Genomic DNA, 11,532 nt, shown 5'->3' with positions numbered 1-11,532 from the left:
CTCATAAATAAATGGATAAATGGTTTAAACAATTTGGAAAGAATACAACGTCAAATATAGAACTAGCTAAGTATTGTAAAACACTAAAAATTGATAATGTGGTTATTTGTATGAGAGATGAATTAATACATATAAATAAGAATACAAAGAATATTATTATGAATTTAGACACACAGAATGGTTCTCATTGGGTTTGTATTCATAATAGTCAGGATAAATATTATTTTGATAGTTATGGTATGCCACCACCTGTTGAAGTAATACAATTCTTACAGAATGGTGTTTATCAAACATTTCAAGTTCAAGAAATTAATTCTAAATGTTGTGGTCAATTATGTTTATATGTATTATTTCAACTCAACAATAATGAAAATTTTTATGATATCATTTTTAATCTAATATAAATGACTTATGTTGGAAAAGATGGTTCTATCTTTGGAAAATCCTCTCAGGATATTGATTTATCAAATTATTATACAAAGGCACAGGCTGAACGACAAAAATATAGTGTAAGTAAAAATATTAATATGAAGAATACTTATAAATTAATCAATTATCCAAACCCTACAGATGCGAATGACTTAATTAGATTAAGTGATTTATCACAATATATATTTTTAAAGAAAACAGCACGTTTTGTGAAAGAAGTAAAATTTACAACCACAACACCTGGTTATACTGACCATACACCTTTCCTCATTGAATTTAACTACCTGCTTACAATTGAATTTTATAAAGAAGGACATTTAGTTAATATGCGAATTAATAAATGGGGGTATGATATGCCTGATTTAGGGTATAATTGGTCTTTTTCAATAAACATAGAAGACCTACATGATTTAAATCAGTCTCGTAAAGAAGAATATTATCCACTTGGTGAGGATAAGGATTTATGTGGAAGTACAATTAGTAAACAACAAATACGTGATTTTAAGAAAAGAAAAATATATGATAGTATAGCGATGGTTCGCATGACAAAGAAGGAAGGTAATGAGATAAGGATAGAAAGCCGAGGAATACAAACCGATTTGGTAGTGGGAAGATGGGGTGGTATTACCTGTCATAATATTAATCTCACATATATTTCTGATACATAAATGGCAGGAAGAAGACTACAAGAGAATTATAATTTTTGTATTCAAGGATACCTACAAGAAAAGGGTGCTCGGTATTACATACCTTATGATTTGGAGCATATACATGGGAATTTTGTCATTAAAAACTGGCCTTATACTGATATTGTTAAACCCACAAATAGAGACTTGTTTAAAATATTAAATAAAAATGAACTTCTCAAAGTTATGAAATATAAAACTCTTTTAGAAATCGTCAACAAATCTTATTGGTATCCTATTATGAGAAAAATAATTATAGATACAAGAATATCTCAAAATCCAGATGAGTATATGTATAATATTCTTTGGGGTTCAAACTCAAGGGTAGCAAGGGATGAGGAAGGAGTTGAAGAAGAGAAGGAGGAAAGAGAGAAAAAGGAGAAGGAGGAGAGGGAGAAAAAGGAGGAGAAGGAGGAGAGGGAGAAAAAGGAGAAGGAGGAAAGGGAGAAAAGGGAGAAGGAGGAAAGGGAGAAAAGGGAGAAAAAGGAGAAGGAGGAGAGGGAGAAAATGGAGGAGGAGGAGAGGGAGCAAAGAGAGAGGGAAATCATTGAGATTCATAAAAGATTGAGTGTATTAAAGCAAATAAATCAATCTCAACGCACCGAAGAGGAAATTAAAGAATTAACAACTCTTATGAAGATAATAGTTTCAAAAATAAGAACGTCAATGTCTTCAATTTCAGGGAGGAGATTTAAACGAGAAAGTGGTGAAGAAGAAGAAGAAGAAGAAGGAAAAGATTATGTGATTGATGATGTTGGTGTCATTGACTTTAGTTAGTTTTTATTTGTAAATAAATGGAGGAGAGAGTGAAGGCATTCCTTAGGATTCTTTATGTTTTAAAAATAAAGATTGAAATGTATATGTTGAAAACCAAAAAGGTTTTGATACTCTGTCGGAATTTTTCTGATAAATAAATATGAGTTATTGTCTCAAATGTAAAAAGAAAACTAAATCTAAAAATATCTCTTATGTTAAAGCTAAAAATAATAGAGTTTATCAAAAAGGAATATGTCAAGTATGTGGCTCTAAAAAGTGCCAATTCATCTCTCCTAAAAGAGGAGGAGACATACAAAAGTTTCTGTCAGGAAGTAAATTTACAACAACTGGAATTCCAGGGGAATTACACCTTCCAGGGTATTCTTTCTGTGGTCCAGGAACAAACTTGGATAAAAGATTAGATGAGGCTGACAATCCTAAACCTTGGTCTAAACCTACAAATAGGGTTGACGAAGTGTGTATGAAGCATGATATTGCTTATGGGAAAACCACTACGTTGACTGAAAAACATAAAGCCGACAGCGAAATGTTGTATAATTTGTCTTTGATACAAAATCCAACGTTGAGAGAGAAAGTTGATAGGTTTATTGTGAGAAATTTGATAAATGCTAAATTGAAACTTGGTCTTGGTTATTCCTCAAAAAACTATTAGGCTCTAATGATGTCATCAAGCCTGAGGAGCTTTTGGCTGAAGAATTACACAAACCTATAATCACAAAGTTTAAAAGAAGGAAGGTTTATTCTAAATACACCGACCACATATGGTCCGCTGATTTAATTGAATTGAATAATGACAGGGGATACAGGTATGCTTTAACCGTTATTGATTTGAGGAGTAGATTTGCCTGGGTTGTCCCTTTAAAAAATAAAAGGGGTGATACTTTAATGTTAGCCTTTAAGCTAATATTTGATCGGGATAAAAGGAAACCAAAGAAGTTATGGACTGATGAGGGAACAGAGTTCTATAACAAAATATTCATGAAATTTCTTAAGGGGAAGGGTATTAAATTATACAGCACCTTTAATGAAGGAAAGGCAGTTGTTATTGAGCGTTTTAATCGTACTTTGAAAGAGAAATTATATAAAAAATTCACAGAACTCGGTTCTCAAAAATGGGTGTATTTAATTCAGGATATTGTAGATGATTACAACAATACAGTTCATTCATCAACAAAATCAAAACCATCAGAAACATTTACAAAATTAGAATATGAAAAGGAGATTAATTTGAGAAAGCCCAAGTTCAAAGTTGGTGATATGGTAAGGATATACAAATGGAAAAGCCATTTTGAGAAAGGTTATACACAAAAATGGACTCGTGAATTATTTAAAATCATTGATGTAATGGATACAGTCCCTTGGACCTACAAATTATATGATTTAAATGGAGAGGAAATCTTGGGTTCATTTTACTCGCAAGAATTACAAAAAACAAAGCTAATAATTCATTAAACAACATTTCTATTCACCCCACCCAGATTAGCTAATTTAATTAGTGGTAATAAAAAAAAATTTAAATAAATTAAAATCATAAGCCACACCCACACAGACCACGCCCACACAGACCCCGCCCACACAGACCCCGCCCACACAGACCCCGCCCACACAGACCCCGCCCACACAGACCACACCCATCATCCCCCACCCCCAGTGCGTCCCCCACCCTTGATCCCCCCTCATCCCACCCCCACCTTCCCCACACACACAAGGGGAGGGGAGGGGTGGGATGGGGGAAATCAAGGGTGGGGGAACGCACCCCCTTCCTTCTAACCTTTATTCTTTTCTTGTAATTAATAATTAAATAATTCTGGACAAAGCATATATATATAAATAATATTTTAAACAAAAGCTTCATATTACAAAAACATTTTCCTTGAGGTATTATACATTCAACTTCTTCCCAGCACAAATCATCAATCTCTTCCCAACATAAGACAAAGGTAGTTTCAACAGCAGCAGATATCTTCAGGTTTGGAATCTCTTTCTGTCAAAGGCAAGAGGACAAGAGGGGAGAGAAAATATTACACACACACACACACACACACATACACACATACACACATACACACACACACACACATACACACACACACACACACACAAGGATATGAGGATATTGGGATACATACCTCTAAAAAATCGAGCTTTGTGTTCAAGTGGTCGAGTTGAAAATTTAGGGTACCACATGTTGACGGGAAATAACCACTCTTTGGAAAATCAAAATCGTCCCACTCCAAGCTTTGGTCTTCAAGGCTGCAAACAAAATAAGGAGAAATTACTATGTTGAAGTAAGCTTGACAAAACATCACACACACGCACACACACATACACACACATACACACACATACACATTCACACATACACATACACACACACATTCACAGATACATACACACACACATACAAACACGAACGCACACACAAACACATACACACATTCACAGATACATACACACACACACATACACACACACACACACACACACACACACACACATTCATAGATACATACACACAAGAACACACACATACACATACACACACACATTCACAGATACATACACACACACATACACACACGAACACACACAAACACATACACACACGAACACACACACACACACACACACACTAAGGCAGCGTCGTTTAACACAAATGTATTAATATTTAGTATCTTACCTTGCATATGAATCTTCCAAGAATGGTGAAACAGGCAGGTTGTTCAAGTTCATTTCGTTTTGCAACTCTTGAGATTCTGCAGTATTTTCATTCCAACCAGTTTGAAGTTCTGCCAGGATATTCGCATTGCTGTAAAGATAAAGGAATATTAAGTCATTTGTTGTATAATTAATCCCATACAAAGCTTTAAACACTTTAATTTTAAATGAAACTTACCTTGGTGAGTATTCTTCTTCTTTATCAGAGTAAAGGATGGAGTAGTAAGACATGTCGATCCCCAATGATCAAAATTGAATTGAACACGTTCTTTTATAATGAACAAAATGTATTTTCTTGAAATGACGACATGCAGTCATTTCGGGGAAGCCCTGAGCGTGTGTGAATAACAGGAAATAAGACAATGAAATCTTTCTGGGAAGTTATCCAAGTCATTGAAACAACGTCATTTCTCAAAAGCGAAGAATTAATAAAAAAAGGTTTGAGTATGGTGATGGAAGTTGGAGGAGAATTAAATTATTTCCCACGCATAAACAAATATTTGTAGGGTCGTTGTTTGAGTGGGCCATATTCACCAGATGATATTAAGAGTAAAAGGTTAAAAGGTCCATGAGGTCAGAAGGATCACAGGTGTTTAAGTGGTCTAATGAATAAGGATAACATGTCAAAAGGTTAGAAGGTTCGTAAAGAACAGGGTGAGAGAAATATAGGTGTTTAGGGGCAATGAGGGAGGGGAAAAATTAATATGGAAGTGAATGGGTCAATGTTTGAGTGGGTCAAAGATTAATCTGCCAGATGATATGTAGAAGAAGGATGATAGGTCTATAAGAGAAAACAAATATTTGTAGTGTTTGAGTGGTCTAATGAACAACATTAAGGATAGGTACTACAGACAAAAGGTTCATAAAGATGAGGGTGGGAGAAATAGAGGTGTTTATGATTTTTGAAAAAGACAAGGGGGTAAATGACATTAGATAGGGATTTCCCATGTTAAACGGAGGTGTCCCAGAAGCAACATTATTACACTACTACTCATTGCTGGCCACTTCAGAACAGTCCAGCATTTTGTCTTGAACCTTCCTGGGTGCTTTTTGAAGTGTGTTTGGGGTCATTGTCCTGCTGCAAGACCCATGACCTTCAACAGAGACCCAGCTTTCTGACACTGAGTTGAACAATGCACTCCAAAATGTGTTGGTAATCTCCTGATTTCATGATGCCATGCACACATTCAAGGTACCCAGTGCCAGAGGCAGCACAGCAACCCCAATACATCACTGAACCTCCTCCATGTTTGACTGTAGGGAAGGTGTTCTTTTATTTGAAGGCTTCATTTTGTTTTCTGTAAACATAGAGATGATGTGCTTCACCAAAAGCTCTAATTTGGTGTCATCTGTCCACAGGACATTCTCACAGAAGGATTTTGGCTTGTTCAGGTGTGTTTTGGAAAACTCCATTTGGGATTTCTTATGTCTCTCTCTGAGCAGTGAGGTCTTGCTGGGTCTTCTACCATAAAACCACCTTTCATTGAGTTGGCAACGGATGTTGCGAGTTGAAACTGTCGTACCTTATGTCTGAAGGTCAGCTTGAATCTGTTTGGCTGTTGATCGAGGTGCTTTCTTCACCATTCGAACAATCCTTTGCTACAATCTTCGATCAAGGTTTCTCTTGCGGCCATGTCCAGGGAGGTTGGCTACAGTGCCATGGGCCTTAAAGTTCCTGATAACATTGCGTACGGTGGACACAGGAACATCAAGGCCTCTGGAGATGGACTTGTAGCCTTGAGATTGTCCATACAATCTTGTGTCTGACCTCCTCAAACAATTCTCTGGTTTTCTTTCTTTTCTCCATGCTCATTGCGGTACACAGTGATACAAAACAGCAGAATGACTCATTTTCTCTATTCAAACTGGCTGAATAAGTGATTTTTATATTGCAGGCACCTGCAACTCACCCTCGGTGAGTTCAATTCCAAAGTAAAGGCGAATCACCTGCTTGAAGTCTAATTATTTGTAACAACTTCGAAAAGGTGCCAATAATATTATCCGGGCCATTAAAGGGTTTCTGTGTGGAATAAGCTGAGATTTAGTAATTTTTTCAGCGTTTTTTTGTTTTGTTCCACTGCAAACCAAAGAAATACGTATATGGATACCAAAATATTTTTAAAATTCAACAATTTTCTGGAAGAAATGGTGCATTATTTGAAAAAAAATGCAAGGGTGCCAATATTTTTGACCAAGACTGTACATAGTGTGTTCAAAAAGTATCCGACCGTTATTTTTCGTGCGTAAAAAAAAAGAAGCTAGGGAGGCGTTGATTGGTGCACATATGTAGGCGATCCTAATGCACACGCGTGAATTTTTTCCCACCTGCAGAAGCTGTCATTCGACGGCAGACCGCCGATGAGTGAGGACATGTAAGTGAGCGCCGTCGGATTTTCTTTTTTGACAAAATGACGGAAAAACTTGAACAACGCTACTGCATCAAATTTTGTGTAACTTTGTGTAACAACTTTTTTTGGCCTCGGGGATGTTGGATGCTTCCATTGTGATGACTGCAACTTGGTTTCTGGGTCGTACCCATAAACCCAGGACTCATCGTCAGTGATCACTGTGTTGAGGAAGCTGGGATCGCTGTTCACAGTCTCCAGCATGTCCTGTGCGATCTCCAAACGGAGTTCCTTCTGCTCAATCGTTAGCAGCTTTGGTACGAACTTCGCTGAGATTCTCCTGAAGCCCAAATCCTCCTTCATAATGGAATGAACGGTGTTGAATCTTGCGGATCGTTTCCACTTGGGAATCGCCAAGCTTTACACAAAATTTGATGCAGTAGCGTTGTTCAAGTTTTTCCGTCATTTTGTCAAAAACGAAAATCCGACGGCGCTCACTTACATGTCCTCACTCATCGGCGGTCTGCCGTCGAATGACAGCTTCTGCAGGTGGGAAAAAATTCACGCGTGCGCATTAGGATCGCCTACATACGTGCACCAATCAACGCCTCCCTAGCTTCTTTTTTTTTTACGCACGTAAAATAAAGGTCGGATACTTTTTGAACACAGTAGTATATGTTCCACCATCCACCATATGATGGTGTGGTCCACCATCAACCCCCTTCTGGTGAAACTCCCGAAATCCAAAATCACTGCTCACCTCCAATCATTTGTTGCGCTTTTTCCCCATCTGTGGAACCAACTTCAACATTCTCTTCAATTGCATTCTTCCCTCCAGGTCTTCAAGACTGCTGTTCATCGCCATCTATGATCACGCACCCCTCTTCCTCTCCCCCAAATTTCCAGGTTTTCCTTCCTGAGAGTTTACTTCTGTATCCATCTTGTCCACCACAACATTGCCCCTTACCCCTCATTCTTACATGCATCCATTGTTTGTCCATCTCCATCTATGTTTTTTGGTGTTTCCTCCATATTTTTACTGTTCCTTTTGTTCTGATTCGTCCTAATCCGTTCTGTGTTCTATATCTTCCACAACCCTTGACTTTGTACACAAAAAAATTACACCATATGCAAGGCTATCTCTCTCATCGACCTGAGGATGGTGAATGGTAGAATTCAGATGTAAGAAAGGCAGCAGAAGAAAATGTGAAATGATGACATGATGATGGAATGCGTGCTACCACCAACCCCCACCCTCACTCCCACACATTCTCACCTCCCTACCTCACCAAAGGAATATAAAGTGTCCAGTTTTGAGCAAAGGCTGATGAACGAGATTGAATTTCGGCTTGAGCGTTCACCAGTCGATGAATCAGACGACGATGTGCAGCATGACGACATTCCAACGGGAAGGAGCATTGCACCGTATTTGGACCGCAAGTTGAAGCACTACAAAGTCTTCGAGGGGAGCCCTGTAACGTTTTCCTGTCGCCTGTCAGGAACACCCCTGCCAAAGGTTTTCCATCACTATATCATTGAATATTAAGCGATATGTGAAGTATGAATATGTGAAGCCAGCAGCCATTTACTGCAGGAATAGCCAATGTGAATATGACTTTAAAAAGGAATTTTTATAAAAAAGTAACTGCAATATTCGGCCATTCAATTTTACATTTATCCATTTAATATTTGTTGAAGGCAAATCCCAATGTGTCATCAACTGGAAGCAACTTTTGATACCTGCTTTTGTTTGCAGATCTACTGGTTTAAAGATGGCATTCAATTGTCAAAGAAGTTGGAGCATTATGTGATACAGCGAGAAGCAGATGGTGCTTGTTCACTTCATATTTCTGATACCACAGTAGATGATGATGGGAATTACACCATCATGGCAGCCAATCCTCAGGTGAAAGCTTGATTGTCAATCAGTAGGGGAGAGGAGGGTTAAGACATGTCATCGTCCCCTCTTTTTGGAAGAGGTGGCAGCATGTCGGTTGTTTCCTCCCCCCTTACTTTGTTGGTCGAAAAACAAAAGATGTGTATACTCACAAAGGATTACGAAGCAGTTTTCCTTGCAATTGATTTAATACATTTTATGGAAAAATTGAATGAGCAATTATTTACTTTGCAAGTGCAATTTTAATAGATTCCATGCTTTTTGGGAACATTGTTTACATGAATACTGCAACCGCTCCGTGTTGTGTACCACTCCATAGCACATGTGGACCGGCACTTGAGAAAGCTAGTTGACAGCTATTGAGGGCTTGTGCAGTTGCTTGCGTCATCATCATCATCTTAAAATACACAATTCGGTGTCTGTCTTTGGTCGATGCCTTTGGTTGTTAGTTGTCCAATCTCAACCAAATTGCCAGGGGACTAGGGTCCATCATAACTCATAAGACAAAGGTTGTCGCTACTTGGTTTCCCCCTGCCCCCTGGGAGGTTCTAAAGGCAAATATCTATGTGAATGTTTACCGTGTAGTGCTGCTCCCGGTGGGAGAGCATATTACGACAGTTGACAGGCCTTCCATCTCGATCACTTTCGCCTTCATTTTACATTCTCAGACATTCTTTTCAGTCTATTATGTTGCTTTAGACTCGACTGCAAAAGATCTGGAAGAATTCTGATGTTTTATTTGCTTTTTTCCATTTTGGAATTTTTTTAGCAGCTTGGAGCATCCAAGTTGCTGTTTTAACCAATTGGTCACTTAATTGGATTTTCAGGTCATTCGACTGTTGTTCATTTGACTGTTGTTCATTTGATTGTTGTTCATTTGACTGTTGTTCATTTGACTGTTGTTCATTTGACTGTTATTCATTTGACTGTTGTTCATTTGACTTGTTCATTTGATTGTTGTTCATTTGACTGTTGTTCATTTGATTGTTGTACATTTGACTGTTGTTCATTTGATTGTTGTACATTTGATTGTTGTATATTTGACTGTTCTTCATTTGACTGTTCTTCATTTGACTGTTCTTCATTTGACTGTTCTTCATTTGACTGTTGTTCATTTGATTGTTGTTCATTTGATTGTTGTACATTTGACTGTTGTTCATTTGATTGTTGTTCATTTGATTGTTGTTCTTTGATTGTTGTTCATTTGATTGTTGTACATTTGACTGTTGTAGATTTCTTTGTTGTTCATTTGATTGTTGTACATTTGGCTGTTGTTCAATTGATTGTTGTACATTTGACTGTTCATTTCATTGTTCTACATATGACTGTTGTTCATTTGACTGTTGTTCATTTTATTGTTGTACATTTGACTGTTGTTCAATTGATTGTTGTACATTTGACTGTTGTTCATTTCATTGTTGTACATTTGATTGTTGTTCAATTGATTGTTGTTCATTTGACTGTTCTTCATTTGACTGTTGTCATTTGACTGTTCTTCATTTGATTGTTGTACATTTGACTGTTGTTCAATTGATTGTTGTACATTTGACTGTTCATTTGATTGTTGTACATTTGACTGTTGTTCTTTTCATTGTTCTACATTTGACTGTTGTTCAGTTGATTGTTGTTCATTTGATTGTTGTTCATTTGACTGTTGTTCATTTGATATTTGTACATTTGACTGTTGTTCATTTCATTGTTGTACATTTGACTGTTGTTCATTTTACTGTTGTTCATGTCATTGTTCTACATTTGACTGTTGTTCATTTGATTGTTGTTCATTTGATTGTTGTTCATTTGATTGTTGTTCATTTGATTGTTGTTCATTTGATTGTTGTTCATTTGACTGTTGTTCATTTGACTGTCGTTCCAATTCCTTTATTTTTTGGACTGCACACAAAATAAAGTTGACCCCCCTCCAAAAAAAATTCACAGAAAAGGTCGCACAATTGGCCATAAAGTGCTCGGAATTCTAAATTTTCCAGGGCCTTCCCCATGTCATATTGCCTTTACGCTATGCAATCGCATGTCCCCAACTTTTCAAAAGAGATCAACACCCTTGGAAAGCGATATATTTTGAAGCCGGTATGCCATCTCATTCTCAAGGAACCATGACCAATGTGCTTCACTTCCACAAATGTATTACTCGGAAAGCTTGCAATATAGTGTTCAAGGTAGGATGCTTCCAAAAGTAGAAAGTAAACAGTACGCTCCTGCGTCTACTGGTGGCAAGTGTGATGCATTGACTCCGTTGCTTCAAAACATGTTTTATTAATTTTAATGTCTCTGGCCTTGGAGATGGTTATTGCGAGCCGGGTCTCAGCACGGTCCGAGATGTCCGCAATTGATTATCCTGAAAGAGTTAATGGGCTGAGGCCCAATGCCCAAAATGACCTTCTCACAGTGATTCGATCACACGGAATATAGCCTTTTGATGAACAATTGCAACAAAAAATGTACTTTACGTGAGCTCAACGATTTAATAAGGATGTATGCAGAATCGAGAACATATTGACAAAAAATACTCCTTTATTTTAACATTGAACACTTAAAAAAAAAAAAAAACTTTCATTAAGTACAAAGGAATATGATTACACAAGCAAGCACACGTTGTATATCAACTCAATATAATGGTTAATCATATAGAGATTTTAAATCCTTCACTTCGATAAATAATCAC

The 11,532-nt window shown here is 37.3% G+C and overlaps 2 protein-coding genes across 2 annotated transcripts in view; one reads left to right on the top strand and one right to left on the bottom strand.

Annotated features, from left to right (window-relative positions):
- Positions 1-2,995: 2,995 nt before the first annotated feature.
- LOC144888942 (uncharacterized) lies at positions 2,996-5,190 on the bottom strand. Its single transcript, XM_078768716.1, has 4 exons — positions 4,789-5,190; positions 4,573-4,701; positions 4,022-4,145; positions 2,996-3,876 (listed from the first exon to the last, which is right to left on the bottom strand). The coding sequence occupies exons 1-4, from the start codon at positions 4,839-4,841 to the stop codon at positions 3,421-3,423; spliced, it is 762 nt and encodes a 253-aa protein (XP_078624842.1). The 5' UTR covers positions 4,842-5,190; the 3' UTR covers positions 2,996-3,420.
- Positions 5,191-8,174: 2,984 nt separating this feature from the next.
- Positions 8,175-11,532, top strand: part of LOC144888941 (palladin-like) — a 55,708-nt gene continuing 52,350 nt past the window's right edge. The window contains exons 1-2 of the mRNA XM_078768715.1: positions 8,175-8,471; positions 8,712-8,861. Of these exons, the coding sequence (XP_078624841.1) occupies positions 8,175-8,471; positions 8,712-8,861 (447 nt within the window). The remainder of the gene's footprint in view (positions 8,472-8,711; positions 8,862-11,532) is intronic.

This window comes from Myxine glutinosa, unplaced genomic scaffold, assembly GCF_964187855.1.
Source record: "Myxine glutinosa unplaced genomic scaffold, kmMyxGlut1.1 SCAFFOLD_179, whole genome shotgun sequence".
NCBI classification, from domain to species: domain Eukaryota; kingdom Metazoa; phylum Chordata; class Myxini; order Myxiniformes; family Myxinidae; genus Myxine; species Myxine glutinosa.
This window is presented reverse-complemented; position numbering and strand designations above follow the sequence as displayed.